Below are 15,973 nucleotides of genomic sequence, written 5' to 3'. Positions count from 1 at the left end.
AACTTAATCACTTTATCCTCTGGGAGTCTACAACAACCCGCTCCCGTATCTATCTCTATGCCCAGATATGACAGAACCGTGGTAGGGCCCTCTGTCTTATCTGCTGCAATGGGGACCCCTAGGGCCGACATAATCTCCATGGCTGCCGATAATATGTTCCCGCAAGTGTCCCGATCTCCTGGCCCCATGAAGAGAAAATCGTCCAGATAGTGCGCGACTCCTCGACATCCTGTGTCAGCTTGGATGCACCAATGAAGGAAGGAACTGAATCTCTCAAAATAGGAGCAGGAGACCGAGCACCCCATGGGGAGGCACTTGTCTATGTATATCCCCCCGTCGAGCCGGAAGCCCATGAACCTAAATGACTGGGGGTGCAATGGGAGCAGGCGGAACGCTGACTCTATGTCTAGCTTAGCCATAAGGGCACCCCTGCCCAACTCCCGGACCATGACTAGTACCTCATCGAATAATTGGTACCGAACACTGCAATAACTTTCGGGGATGGCGTCGTTGATGGATGCCCCGTGGGGGTAAGACAAATGCTGAATTAGCCTGTATTTGCCGGGTGTTTTCTTGGGGACCACCCCCAAAGGGGAGAAACACATTCCCGGTAATGGCTCGGTCTGAAAAGGCCCCGCCATGCGGCCCAACTCAATTTCAGCTCTGACTTTAAGTCTTACCACCTCGGGGAAATCCCTCGCCGACTTGAGGTTCTTGTGGGACACTACCATCACTGACTCAGGGACAGGGAGGTGGAAACCGTGGGTAAAACCAAGGCCCAGGAACGATGCGTCGGCCCTGTTAGGATAACTGGCCAGGCGGCGCAACAGTTCCGGTACCACTATCGGGGAGGGGGCCTTACTTACTGCTAGTCCCGGCATCTGCTTGGTGACCGGGTGCTCTACAAGACTTGCCCGGATGCCCTGCCCCGCAATGACGGCATTCATGGCGGAAGCGACATTTTGCGCCCCGTTCACATTTGCCGTCATTGAAAGCAAAGCACTTCCCTTTGCCGCCGGGTTTAGCCCCGGGTTTCCCCCCTGGAAAGGACTTCTTTGATGAGGACTCGGAGGAGGGCTGCCCCTTACCTATCACCTCCAACCATATCTCGACATGTTTGCACCCCATGGGCATGACTCTGGACCCGTCGTGATTAAGGCGAAACTTCTCGTCATATTCACGCCAGGCATTAGCCTTGTAGGACATGAATGTCTCGTTGATTAAGAATAAGTAACGGATGACATTCATGTGTTCCTCGGGCCTGGTGCTGAGGTAACACGAGGCAAACACCAGGAACCCCTTCAGCCAATTGTGAAAACTCTTAAAGGCGAGCTCACCATTGCCTGGGGCCTTCTTGGCTTTGTCCAGGTCCTTCTTCATGTCCGAGGTGAGTGCGAACAGGTCAACGAACTTGCCCCTGTTTATCCTGTCCTTGACCCCCTTGCGTAAACCTCGGGATACGGCTGTGTTAGCGCAGTGCACCATGTCCCCGGAGGGGGGAGCCTCAGCTGCTGCGGTCTCCCTCCTGGGGCGCTTGGTGCCCTTGACCCTCTTTGCAACCGCGCGTGCCACTAATTTAGCCAGCTTACGCGGGCGCTTGGGGGAACCAGACCCATCACTACTGGCAGATGAGTGATAAGATGAAGAATCACACATAGAAGAACCAGTATGCTCACCACCCATAGATGTTTCTCCCTGCTCCACAGCGGCTGATGTTGACGGCTCTGTGTCGGCAGCCGCCGTTGACAGGCCCAATGCCTGGTGATCCCCTGAAGCAGAGCCAGCTGACTCCCCGCCTGTGGAGGCCGTTGGGGTGGGTGGTCGAGGTGGTGGGGCTGTTCTTCGGACAGACACGTTGACTGCATTTCGGGATGGCCCTCTGGGTACCGCGTCGGGACCAGCACTTGCGTCATGTTCTGGAGACAAAGGTACAATATTACTGGCTGGACCGTAACGTGCAGCCTGCGCCTGGCTGTATCCCCCAAATTGCCCGCCTGCAAAGCTACCAGCTGATGAGACAGGGGGCTGGGTGGGCGCCGCGTACTGTTGCTGCATTTGGGGGTAACCTGCGCCCTGATAAACTTGCTGGTGGCCGGTCGGCCATTGTGGAGCTGTTTGTGGGGGGTACCCCTGCCAGGAGGGGCCTGAAACCCCGCCCCCCAAACCACCTGTGCCCGGGAAATATGGGAAACCCGGGGAGGGGCCCCAGGTTGGCTGCTGAGAAAACTGAGGCGGGGCGGGCTGGTAGCCTTGGCCCCCGCCCACCGTTGGGGTAGCTCCGGGCCACGCCTGGGAAAATTGTCCCTGGGTGGCGTGGGGCTGGACATGGCTGAGCCCGTGGGGCCCTGAAGCGGGTGCTCCCTGCTGCATCTGATGGGGGCCCTGAAAACCACCACCATAACCTGCCCCGGGGCCCATGCCGGGGTACCAAGGCTGTTGCTGTGTGTATGTTGGTGCCATAGGAGGGGCATGGGCTGCGGCCTGTGCCCTCCCTGCGCCCCCCGGTTGCACCTGTATTACCATGGCCGTCAAAGGAAAGACCCCCGGGGCTGTCCCCCTGCTGCCAGTGGCGGGGGTCCCCCCACCCCTGGGAAATGAAATGACCTGGCCTGCCATGAGGGGGATGGGGCTGCCGGCTGGCCCGCCAGTGATGCGCTGGATGGGGCTGCCCACAGGAGTGGATGCCCTCAGATTGTCTGGGAGGGAACCTGAGGGGGAACCTGGCGTCTGGGTGGCGATTAGGCCCAGACCAGGTAACCGTTGGATGTATGGGCTGCCTGACCGTGATGAGGCTTCAGAGCCTCCAGCGGCGGGGGGGGTCCCCCACCCAGCCGCTGGGGTGGCGTCTGACGCCCTGCGTGTGCCGCTGCTGCCCGCTCCGTCAGCCGCGTGACTTGCGGCCTGGGGCCGGGACTCGTCGCCCGCTGTGCCGCTGCGACCGCCGGGTGAGCCAGGCGCATGGCGCGCGTCAGCACCCGGCGGCAGCATGTACGCGCGCACTGGAGAACCTGCGCTGGGGACCGCGGACGTAGGCCCCGCTGAGTAGCGGGGACCTGCCGGCGTCCGCCCCCCTCCCCGCGACGCTGCGGAGGATAGAGGGCGGGCGGCATCTGCGAGCCAGCGCGGTGGGGGAGCTGAGCGGCGTGGGCGGCCAGACATGTTTGCAAGGTAATGAGAAAATACTTAGCTTCGCTTCCAGACTGTCTCCAGATGAATCCAGACTCAAAGAGGCCTCACTTCCTGGCTGCAATCCCAGATATACCCCTCTCTGCGCTGACGCCCCCCTGTGCCCTGATTGGTGGTTCCACCTACTGCTCTCTGCTATTACCCACGGCTATGCACTGCTGTTGATGTTACACTGCTTATGGACCACAAATTCCCAGTATCTTAAATTCCCTCTGACCTATGCGGCCCTCGCTCTATCTTACTTGCTCTGCTTCTGAGCTGCGCCCTCCTATTCTGTACCTGTCCTTTCTGCCATATGGAGTGAGCAGCCTGGCACGCCAGATGCCCCAGCACGTACTCACGGACATTAGCACTTACTCCTGCCCTCAGTGACTTATTCACATTGTAAATGTTGGGGGTTATTCAGACCTGATCGGATCTCTGCTAATTTGCAAAGCCCTATAATAGCTGGGGCATGGGTCATTTGGTCGACCCGTATTAGTTTTGGGGTCAACCTTGCTGACAGTCAACATGGACACTTTATAGCTTAGTTTTTCACTTGTGTGCTGCCCTGGGTGACTGGCTTATGCTGGCCTTTTTTGGGTTCCGCGCCCCAGATCCAAACTTAGTATTAGGAACCCACCAGAAATGAGGTCACCGTGAAGCTGGTTGGTGGGCAAATATTTCTTGGCCAATGAATATACCAAGAACCTATATTATTGATTGATTTGATTAATTATATGGAGTGTGCATCTGCACCACATGTTTTTCTTTGCTCAACATGGACGCTGTCAAAGTATACAGTGTACCCTCGCCTGGCTTGCTGCGCTCGCCATGCTTAGAGCACAGTGCCTCACTGCGCAGTGTGCAGTCTCTGTGTAGCCCAGGACTTACTTGGCGGCTGCGATAGAATCAGGCTGTTCGGGGGCGGAGCTGATGTCACATGACCTCCTCGACGATGTCTGGGCAAGTCTGCATTTTCCCTGACACTCCCAGGAAACGGACGTTACCACCAAAAAAAGTGGACTTCCTGTCAATCACCTTAGGCACAGCCAGCAATAAAAAGAGTAGCAGGATGCATTTGTGTACCACAATCTGGATGCGTTCCACTCGGACGATAATCAACCAGCCTGTGAACTCACACTCACATGATCAGGTCTGAATAACCCCTTAAAGTTGCTTATAGAGTCCTGGGTACATTTGTATTTATGTTGGGATTATTCTGGGTGATTCGTGTGGCGGTACGGGGTGGTACGGCGTACCGGTAAAACATATTGTGCCGGTACCCCATACCGCCATAACGAATACCCTCCAACTGTGTAATGCGCATGCATGCATATGTAAGTGGCGGGGCGTGGCCTCCACCGCCCCGCCACAGCTGATTCCCTTTGGAGGGGAGGGGAGCGCATTGCGCGTCTCTCCTTCCCCTCCCTATGTCACTGTGACTGGGCTGTCAGCCAATCAGAGCTCACGAGCCGGCAGCCAATCAGGAGCCAGCCCGTGAGATATGATTGGCTGACGGCCCAGTCACAGTGAAGCCAGGGAAGGAGAGACGCGCGATGCGCTCCCCTCCAAGCCTTGGTGCCGGAGTCAGCAAGCAGCAGCAGTACCACCACCACCACCCCCAGCACAAGAAGCAGCATGAGGCAGCAGAAGAGGCACCGGCCAGGCGGCACAGCTGAGCACAGGAATCACATTCTCAACCTTGGTAAGAGGGGGGCTACTAGTGGGCACTATAGCTGCTGCTGCTGCTGGAGTCTCATTGCTTGGCATGAGGGAGGGGGTTTGCTGCTTTCAGAGCACTGTGGGGGCATATCTGGCACTGGGGGCATACTTAGCACTGTGGGGGCATATATGTGTGGCACTGGGGGCATATCTGGCACTGTGGGGGCATACTTGGAAATATGGGGGCATATGTGTGGCACTTTGGGGGCATATCTGGCACTGTGGGGGCATATGTGTGGCACTTTGGGGGCATATCTGGCACTGTGGGGGCAAATTAGTAAGGGGCATCAGATGTGCGGCAGCAGCGCAATGGGCATTATGGTGTGGGCATAAAGGGTAACGGGCATTATGGCATGGGTAATATGTATTGGGTGTGTGACGCATAACAGGCATTACTGTGTACATTTTGTCCACGCACCATCGGCGTGCAATATCCCTGTTTGTAGTTTATCTGGCTCCTACATTTTGTGTGAAGGATGCAATGCACAAGCCCAAACAAAATGTCATTGTGTTCTAAAGTTTTGTCATGTAGCCACTCCCCCTCGTGTCATATGACCATGCCCCGACCACGCCCATTTTCACCATGGGCCTTTGGCGCGCAGCACTGTACCATTAAGTCGATTTTTCTACTTGCACCACTTGTCCTCAGACACTTGCCATATTACCCAGGTTAGCATCTGAGTCACACATACGTAGCCGCTACACACAGTGCCAGCGCCATTGTCCAGAATGTGAGTAAAATGCTAATTTGCTGCACCAAACTCGGCTACAGTATTTGGCACAATTTGGGGTGTAAGTGGACACATCTGCACAGATAGCCTAATTCTACCAAAGCTCTCCACAGACACTTCAGGGGGTGGAGGCAGAATGACATTAGTCCCCACCCCTAACATAGAGAAACACCTGCAATTCGCTGGTCCAAGACGAGGGAACAGAGCTAAATGACGCAATCCTGACATTTAGCCCCTCCTCTTCCCCACGGTGCCCGTAACATACACAATCCTGCCCACTTCACTAGGAAAACGGTCAGAATGCGGGAGAGCTGCCTTCTTTTCCGGTGCTGCGGGAGACTACTCCAGAAATCAGGAGCCTCCCACAGCTTTAGGGAGAGTAAGTATGAGCAGACATTATGTTTTAGTGTCACATAAAGAGGATGAGACAGTGACAGACACACAGAACATCCAGAGTGTTTAATAGGAGGCAGGAAAAAGAGGAACATTTCCATTCTCAGGCCTCTATGGAGTTTCTCATAAAAGAACCAACACACAAGACGCACAGCTGCAGAGCACACTGTAGACGATGGCTCCTCGATCCGCACGAGCTGAGCTCTGGGGTGGTACGACCATGTTCATATCCTCACTTACGTCTCCTGATGAGTCTACAAATAAGATGTCTGTCATGACCTCCTGCCCTGTAAGAGAAGACGCAGGTTACAGTCTTGGCATTGGGTGACGGCCTCCACAGATAACCAGGGTTCCTGAGATACGTTGGGCGTGCTGCAGCCATGATCGGACATTCAGATATGAAAAACTTCCAACATGGCCGACCGATCGGATTATTGCTTGGCTGCGTCTGGCTGCGTTTGCCGACAGCCCAACATTTCCCATGTCTGTTCATAGGGGAGGAAGGGGAGAATGTCTTCTAACGAGGGGAGCAGAGCAGATATCGCGGTCATACTAAAATATGTCACGTTATATGGACACATTGGGCCTAATTCAGACCTGATTGCAGGACAAATTTGTTCTCAAAATGGGCAAAACCCTGTGCACTGCAGGTGGGGCAGATGTAACATGTGCAGAGAGAGTTAGATTTGGGTGAGCTATTTTGTTTCTGTGCAGGGTAAATACTGGCTGCATTATTTTTACACTGCAATTTAGATTTCAGTTTCTACACACCCCACCCAAATGTAACTCTGTCTGCACATGTTACATCTGCCCCACCTGCAGTGCACATGGGGCCCGATTCAGACCTCATGACTGGGCTGCAGATCCGTGCAGCCCAGCGATCAGGTAAACTCCGCTCTGCCAGAGTGTCTCACCGCCCCTTTGCACGGCTGCAAATGCTACTTGTTTCATTAAATAAAAAATTGTGTATGTACAGATTCTATTGCCATTCGCCGTTCCCCCGCCAACTGAAGCAGATAGAAAGCATTCGATTCTCGCTGGCCATCGGATGATTTCTTTCCTGTTCTGTAATAAAAGTCATTCTATACTGACTTTTATTTCCATCGCTATTCGCCAAACATGGGGCGGGCGCTGGCGTCGAGCAAACCTGAATCGGCCCTATTGTTACATTTATTATATGTCAAAAGTGTTTACAATGAATTGTGCTATTGCTTCAGCCAAGAAAATATCTAAAAACGATATAAAATATACATACATATACATATACCCTCCAAAGTTTTAGCCATGGAAATCGGTACAGGGGGCGTGGTCACGGATATAGGGGGCGTGGTCACATGTAGAGGGGGTGTGGCAACAACTTATATATTCGTGGCTATGTCCCCACCTGAGAACAGACATTAATTTAAAATTGTACTGTACCCCATTGAACGGCTCCATTGTCCTAATCCCATGGTGCCGGTCAGATCAATGAACGCGCAGGCAGTGTGGGCGCCCAGCCGTTGGTTGATGTGAGGGGACCGGTAGCCGCCGTCGCAGAGCAGACCCGGCCCAGGCTGATCATTGCCTCTGACTTATGGCAAGCTCACTAGAGGGTGATCCGGGGAGCGGGGAGAAGGCTGTGCCTGTGAGGGAGTGTGACTGGGGGGCTGCTATGGAGCATAGCACTGGTACTCGCGGGGGACTGCACTGAATTCCGTGGCTCCGGTCAGATCAATGGGCGCGCAGGCGGTGTGCATGACGGGTGCGCAGGCAGCGTGCTGACGTCATGCGACGCGTGAACGCTGGCTGCCGTGCAGGGCACCCCTGGGAACGGGAACAGCCGCACTGAGACACATTAACCCCCACTGGGCCCAATCACATCCATAGCAGCCCGGAGCATTCGCCTGCAGAGTCGGAGGAGCAGCCACCGGCGCAGAAAATCGGTACATTTGTTTTTTTTAGCCGGTACAGTCCGTTAAAAAACGGTACTGTACCGGCTAAATCGGTACAGTTGGAGGGTATGCATATTATAAATACTTCCCGTATATTATATATAGAAGTTATTTTTCTTTGAACAGAGCAAATGGAAAGAGTTTCTATTCCCACTGGTGCTCCAGGCAACCCACGCACGCCCAGTAGAGCAGAATGGCAGCCTCCGGTGGCGATAAATAATTCACATCACTCTGGGTATTTGTTGCAGTGGCAGCTGCATCATGGGAAATCACGGCTAAAATAAAAATGGCTGCAATAGCTGGTGATATAATGAATAGATACCATCCTATATAATAAAGGGCATCGCTGCTCCTCACCACTACGGGTGGAATGTAAGTGCTTGGCACCAGGGGCTGGCTGGCAACTTTCAGCCTGGGGGGCAACACAAGCAAGTGGCCCACCACCATCACCATCATTTCACCAACCTACCTTCTCCCCTCTATCTAGTATGCAGCAATTATTAAACAATCATTCCCCTACACACACCCGAAATGGGTACAGCGCGCGCCAAAGGCGCACTGTAAAATTTTACACTGTAATGCCCATTCCACATAATGCCACACACCGTAATGCCTATTAAACATATATTTGCCTGCTTTATATATATATATATATGTGTGTGTGTATATACTGGCACTCTAAGGTCTTTTCAAAGTATGTATTTAGAAAAACATGGAACAAACATGGTTTGTTCCATGTTTTTCTAAATACACGCTTTGAAAAGACCTTGGAGTGCCAGTATATACACACACACACATATATATATACATACGGTGAGACACAGTGAAGGTAAGTGTGACACAGAGATAATGGGTGACACGGAGAGGGTAAAAGTGACACAGAGAGGGCAAGGGTGACACACAGAGGGCAAGGGTGACACAGAGAGGGCAAGGGTGAAACAAAGAGGGCAAGGTTGACACGCGATAGTGGCTGCCACGGAGAGGGAAAAGGAGGACAGACTTGACAGAGAGGACAAGGTTGACACAAAGAGGACAGGGTTGACACAGAAGAGGAAAAGGGTGACACAGAGAGGACAGGGTTGACACAGAAGAGGAGAAGATTGACACAGAGAGGACAGGGGTGACACAGAGAGGACAGGGTTGACACAGAAGAGGAGAAGGGTGACAGAGAGGACAGGGTTGACACAGAGAGGACAGGGTTGACACAGAGAGGACAGGGTTGACACAGAAGAGGAGAAGGTTGACACAGAGAGGACAGGGGTGACACAGAGAGGACAGGGTTGACACAGAAGAGGAGAAGGGTGACAGAGAGGACAGGGTTGACACAGAGGACAGGGTTGACACAGAGAGGACAGGGTTGACACAGAAAGGACAGGGTTGACACAGAAGAGGAGAAGGTTGACACAGAGAGGACAGGGTTGACACAGAAGAGGAGAAGGGTGACAGAGAGGACAGGGTTGACACAGAGAGGACAGGGTTGACACAGAAGAGGACATGGTTGACACAGAGGACAAGGGTGACGCAGAGAGGACAGTGTTGACACAGAGAGGACAGGGTTGACACAGAGAGGACAGGGTTGACACAGAGAGGACAGGGTTGACACAGAAGAGGAGAAGGGTGACAGAGAGGACAGGGTTGACAGAGAGAACAGGGTTGACACAGAAGAGGACATGGTTGACACAGAGGACAAGGGTGACACAGAGGACAAGGGTGACACAGAGGACAAGGGTGACACAGAGAGGACACCCCCTTCTCTCTTAAGCAGCAGCAGACAGCAGCTGACCTCCAATGCAGGCTCCTGTAGGGAGTGAGTGAGTGAGTGAGTGAGTGATACCCCTTTCAGACAGAAAAAAAGACCCGGTAATTTCCCTGCTCTTGCCGTGTCGACACGGGTTTTTCTTCTGTCTGAAAGGGTCAACACGGGTCTAAAGTTCCGTGTCAGACACGTGTTTGCGGCTGTGTGAAAGGGTCCGACCCGTGTTTTTCTCCCGACTATTGAAAAATCATGCTGATTGGCTGTGCAGCATGGCGCTGCGTGATTGGCTGATCTTTACAGGTTCCCTGATTGGCTGAGCGCACGTGGCAGAGGCGTGCAGCGCAGCAGTAAATGGCCATGGCACACTGGAAAGATGAGGAGATCCGTGAGCTGCTCAGTGTCAGAGGGGAGGAAGAAATCCGAAAACAGATTACTGGCACAGTGAAGGACGCTGTAGTCTACACCAATATTGCCAAGGTCCTCACTTCAAGGGGCATTGTGCGTACCCAGCAGCAGGTGGTCAACAAACTAAAAGCTCTGCGCAGGTACTACAACAAAGTTTGTGACAACAACAGGAGGAAAAGTGGTGCTGGGAGGATGGAATGGGTTTACTTCGACCAATGTAACGAGGTCTTTGGCAATTCTGCCCTGGTGAACCCTGTTGCCATATCATCATCCAGTGCAGCTTCATCACGGAGCATAACTCCAGAATGCAGCCCATCTTGCCCACCTATAATGGAGTTGGAAGACACCATAGACAACAGCATCCCTGATCCTATTGCTGCCATGGAGGACACAATTGATCCATTAGAGGCTGAGGTTGAGGACAGTGGAGCCAGCACCATTACTCCATCTGGGACACCCACTCCTGCACAGACTGAGACCCCAACGTTGCGTCGCAACAGTAAGTTTTTCAAGTATTGTTTGTGTATCTATTTTAATAGATGTACAGGGGGCTATACGTATCAGCAGGCCTTTAATGCCCCACATGCTGGTACCTGTGGTTCTCCCAAGTATCAGCATGTGTTGCAGGCTTGCTGGGACCTGTAGTCCCACTGTAACACAGGTAACAACCCCACACCCACTACTACAGCACACGTGTGGTGTGCCCTGGAGAGGGGTATTGTGGGAACCAGTAGTAGTCTCTCTCTCTCTCTCTCTCTCTCTCTTTTTCTCTCTCTCTCTCTCTCTCTCTATATATATATCTATATCTATATATACACTGGCATGCCGCTATTGGATTGTAATGATTTTTCCTTTATTTTTAGTATTTGATGTACCTGCAAGGAAGAAAAAAACGTCAAAGATGGAGCTTGCTACGCGCTCAATGTCAAGAATCCTGGTAGATCATCTCCGAGAGTCCGATCTTGAATTTCAAACTCAAGAGGATGCCCGACTGCAGCGCTTCTTTGACAACGAGAGACAGTTGCAAGATTCCTTTCTCACACAGTTGGTGGGTCTGCACGAACGCATAGCGCGTGAAAATCGAGATGCACAGATGACCTTCCTTACCAATATGGTGTCTACATTACAGAATCCGCAGCCTTACAAGCTGTGTAGTCCGTACGCTGAGGGTGATTATTGTAATCCACCACACAGAGGCCATACATTTATGCCTTCAAATTCAAGCCAAACTACTGTGCAGGGCCAAGGGCGTAGTTATACTGAAAACATGGGCAATAATTTTTCACATGCCACACAGCCAAGTAGGCCACATGCCAATACCAGTCCACAGGAGACAGTGCATGATACTGTCAATGGCACAGGATATAGTAGGCAATATGGCAATGTGAAAAATTATGCTGATGATTCAGTGAATGCCAGTAATCATAACACTCCTGTTAGCACTGTAATCAGCACTGCCTACAGGCATTTGTAGTAATGTTGCTATATGGTTGTTCTTTTTCTCTTTTTTCTGGGCTCGTTCAATTTTTCTTGCTTAAAAAGTGGCACTTACAAGGCCCGTTAAATGCTGTGTTCCATTTTGATGTACACAGTAGAGTATTATGGTTCTTAGTTTATGAGCCTCAAAAAAGCTCATTTGGTTCTTCAGTTTGGAGCTGAATCAAAGTTCTCAAACTTTTTTTTTATTTAAATGTGTACAAATAGAGTATACTCTAGATATGTGGCTGAACATAATCTATAATGTGTACACAGTATGCCTTCTTTATCTTTAAGGCAATAAAAAAATTCCCTGTTTGGGGCTTATATTTATATATTTATATTTTTTTGGGGTGTACTAAGGGCTATTTCACACACTCTGACTCCTGTCGGATGGCGAAACCCCGCACGGCCAGGAAGCCGTGCCACACACCGTAGTTAATAATGGGCACAGATGTGACCATTCACCCAGGCCGCCTGGTTTCAGCCGGATCCCATCATTGTAAACTGCTGTGTGCGGCACAGATTCCTGGCCGTGCGGGTTTTCACTGCCCGGCAGGAGCCAGAGTGTTTTGAATTGCCCTACAGCACAGGTCTTCAACCTGTGGCCCTCCAGATGTTGTGAAACTACATGTCCCACCATACATTGCCACATTTTTTCCTATAGTAGGATGGCAAAAAAACTCAGGGCATGCGGGGACATGTAGTTCCACAACATCTGAAGGGCCACAGGTTGAAGACCTGTGCCCTACAGGTCCCAAAAATTGCAAATACAAGTGTTTATCTATATATACAGTGCCGGATGAAAATGTGTGGCTGCTGGACAGTCAAGTGTGTCTCCCCTATACAATACCAGCTTGGATGGCAGCACAACCTATTCACCCACCACTGATAGTAGACCTATGCTAAATACATATTCTACCTCGTGTTGCAATAGTTCAATTTTGTTTCAGTGTTGAAAGGGTATTTATGACCACTAAAGATTTATATTTGAAAACATTTTATATTTAAAGTGAACTGCATAAAACATATTTTGTGAAAAATAAAACAAGTTCTTTCAAACATACAACCAATGTGTCCTTGTACTTTTACTGTGTCATAGTATTTAGGTTAATAGAGAGGGTGTTCTGCAACTTGTCAGCCATGTTTAATGCAATGCAGTGAGCAGTCACCTCCCACTTTTCATGACCTCATCTCTGTGTGCCTTTAAAACTGTCCTTTTCTTATGACACACAGAGTTTTGCAGGAAAAATCCGGCTTCTGTGTGAAAGGGGTCTACACGGGAATTACCCGGGTTTTTGCTCCTGTGTGAAAGGGGGTCAGCCCCTTGCTGTCTAGTTGTACCCGGGTTTTTGTATCCGGGAAATACCTGGGTTTTTGGGATTTTTCTGTGTGAAAGGGGTATGAGTGAGTGAGAGTGTGTGTGTGTGTGTGCGCGCGCGCGCTCTAGGGGGGAGATAACTCAGGGTTGCAGGGGAACATACCTGGTGGGGGGCATGCACAACATATTGATGCTCTCAGATGCTGGGCCACACTTTGCGCTGGAGCTTGCCTGCAGGACTGTGCTCGTTGCCGGCATGCCATGGTTGGGAGGCTGGAGCTGAAAGGTGGGAAGCTCCTCCTCCAGCAGCCTTCAGCGTGACACTTGTCTCTGTGCACTGCTGCACCGTGCGTCTCTCCAGGCAGCAGGAGAGAGCCGCGCGGTGAGATCCGGGGGGGGGGGGGGGGGGGTAGCTGCAACCCCCAGCCTGTCACTGTCTCCGGGTTCAGGCAGTCGCTCCCCCCCTCGCTTCCGCTAGGACTGCGAGTGCGGACCCGGCCGCGCTGTCATCCAGGCTCTGACAGACACTAGAGGTACAGCAGTACCTCTAGTGTCTGTCTCCTCCAAGGCGGCGGCCATTTTTGGAGGGGCCGTTGCCATACAGTACATGGAGGACTGTGCGGCAGGACCCGGAGACAGCGGCAGCGCTGTTCAAGATGCACAAACAGCCGGCCCCGGCCCAGCCACTTCATACCGGCCTGGGGGGCATGTGGCACTCTGCCCCCCGGCCCAGCCCGCCCCTGCTTGGCACGCCGGTGGCCACTAGGTGTCAGCTGATGGAATGCGCGCAGAGCCACCGGCGCTGACATTACAGTTATGTTGTCCTGTCATAGTGACGGGCTGGTAACTATACTATATATTATTCACCTTCCTCTATGTTGTCATCATTATCTCTCTCTTCCAGGTCTTCTGCAGAGAATATCGTGGCTCCGCCTGAGTGCAGGGCGACCAATATAAGGAGCAGCACAGTCACACCCATCATGCAACACTCAGTAATTATCTTCTTTCAGTCCTTTTGCTTTATCTGCTTGCCGGCCTGTTTGTCTCTTGTAAGGACCTTCTGCAGTACCATCAATACTGCCTGAAGGCTGGTTCTCTGCTGTGGTGTCACAGTGGGGCTCCTGTAGGCTGGTTCTCTGCTGTGCTGTGAGGCCACAGTGAGGCTCTTATAGGCTGGTTCTCTGCTGTGAGGCCACAGTGGGGCTCCTGTAGGCTGGTTCTCGGCTGTGCTGTAAGGCCACAGTGGGGCCCCTCTCCAGCAAGCCCGAATCAGGCTGAAAGTACCAGTCAACCAGCTTCTAACTGACATGGCACATGCTGTGTGTGAAAAATGACAGTTTGGGGCTGGTTGGTTGATATCAGCATAGACTGAAATGCCGATCACAGTGTGCAGGGGGGGGGGGGGAGGGGCTGCTTATTACATACAAACATACATGTTATGGGGCACGTACTTGATTGGGGGAGGGGGGCTGCCTCAGCCGCATTGGGGGTACCGCAATTCAGGCACCCCCCTCCCCCTGTCACCGCTGCCGCTGCCTCCTCTCCTGGGCCCCTCGGCGCCTGTGCTCTGATAACAAGCGCTGGGACTGAGGCATACGCATTACCGACCTCGGTACTGCACATATGGCCAACTTCTGTGGGCTGCTTCAGCAACAGCGCATAGAAGTAATCATGGTCCCGACGCCTGTGCTATACAAATGACAGGCACCGGGACCAGCGCGTGCGCAGTACCGATATAGGTACTGCGCATGCACACTCGCCATTTGTGCCCCGGCAGCCCGCAGCAAGGCGTCCTGGAGGGAGGGAACGCCTCCCAATGGGATGCCTTGGTGACTGGCAGGTCAGAGTTCCAATAGGAAGTCACTACCAGTCACAGTGAAGCCAGTGCAGTCTCACAGACTGCATCTGGCTTCACTATAGTGGTGGATTCTACCTGGGGTAGCTGCAGCCCTGCAGCCCATAGGTAAAAACCGCCACTGGTGTTGTCTGCTTATCGGCAGGGCTGTGAATATTAAGTTGCTGTGTGAAAGAGGGCCCCGTAAACTGGGCAATACAGCTTCCATGTTTATGATTGTGACGATCAATCGCAGGAAAAGACCCCAAATTGAGCAAATATTGCAAGGTCTGGTACTATGATATTAGAAGGTCCACGGGGGGTTTCACCCAGAGCTACTGCCCCAGTTACCCCACTGACTGATCGCAGCAGTAACTGCAACAGTGAGACTGATGAAGACACAGTCCACCAATCAGAAGTGCCTAAGCAAAGGTCTTATACCGCTTCATTAAGCTAATGTCCAAAGGCTTCATGATGGGGAACGCACTGCGCCAAAACGGACGCGCAGTCCCAGCATGTAAGGTTTATACATTGCACTGAAAAAATAAGCTAATAAATGATCGTTTATTACTTAATAATATTAAAATAATATTCTGCATAAAAGGGTTAAATAAACTCTACCAGTAAGAATTGCTTATATTACATAGGTGCACTCTGGTACTTGGAGGAAACAATTCCAGGCAGAAATAGTTTGCAGTAAGGAAAGTTAATAGAATATTCTCCTTTCCAGCTCAGACCCCTCTCCCCTGAGATATAAGAGGCTGCAGAATGTGGGAGCGCAAGGTTAATGCACCCACTGCAGGGCATCTCCCTTACAGGGCTATCTCCTCATCTCAGAGTAATGTCTCTCCGCTCTTATCGTCTCGGGAATCTTAAATGAATTAGCTCTGATGGCAATTGCGGGACTGGACAGGAAGCGCGGTCCGGCTGCTGATAAAATCCCACCATTATACCTAGACATCAACACAATGTTGCACAATCGCTAATAATCTTTCCATCTACAAGTAAAAGCGAATAAACATAAGCAAGCTGTCAAACAGAAAATAAAAATGAGCAAAGGAATAAAAGCAAACTCAATCGTTCATCTTATTGTTGTACGAAATATACGGGGACCTTATTCACTAGCTTAATGTAGTAATCCATATATTCAGTTGGGAAAACAAATACATAAATAAATAAAATAAAAAACTTATGTTAAAGGTCACACACCTGCACCTAGAGGTCACACACCTGCTC

At 51.6% G+C, this 15,973-nt stretch overlaps 1 protein-coding gene and 1 long non-coding RNA gene across 2 annotated transcripts; one reads left to right on the top strand and one right to left on the bottom strand.

Annotated features, from left to right (window-relative positions):
- Positions 1-6,065: 6,065 nt before the first annotated feature.
- Positions 6,066-14,245, bottom strand: LOC146007305 (uncharacterized). Its single transcript, XR_014444322.1, has 2 exons — positions 13,771-14,245; positions 6,066-6,301 (listed from the first exon to the last, which is right to left on the bottom strand). It is a non-coding gene; the product is annotated as an uncharacterized LOC146007305 (long non-coding RNA).
- On the top strand, positions 9,887-12,504 carry LOC146009418 (uncharacterized). The gene is made up of 2 exons (XM_083149750.1): positions 9,887-10,605; positions 10,970-12,504. Exons 1-2 carry the CDS (start codon positions 10,053-10,055, stop codon positions 11,578-11,580), a joined length of 1,164 nt encoding a protein of 387 aa, XP_083005876.1. The 5' UTR covers positions 9,887-10,052; the 3' UTR covers positions 11,581-12,504.
- Positions 14,246-15,973: the final 1,728 nt, after the last annotated feature.

The sequence above is a fragment of the Crinia signifera genome, chromosome 6, assembly GCF_055691185.1.
Source record: "Crinia signifera chromosome 6, ASM5569118v1, whole genome shotgun sequence".
Lineage (NCBI taxonomy): Eukaryota > Metazoa > Chordata > Amphibia > Anura > Myobatrachidae > Crinia > Crinia signifera.
Note: the sequence above shows the minus strand (reverse complement) of the source record. Positions and strands in the feature narration are given on the sequence as shown.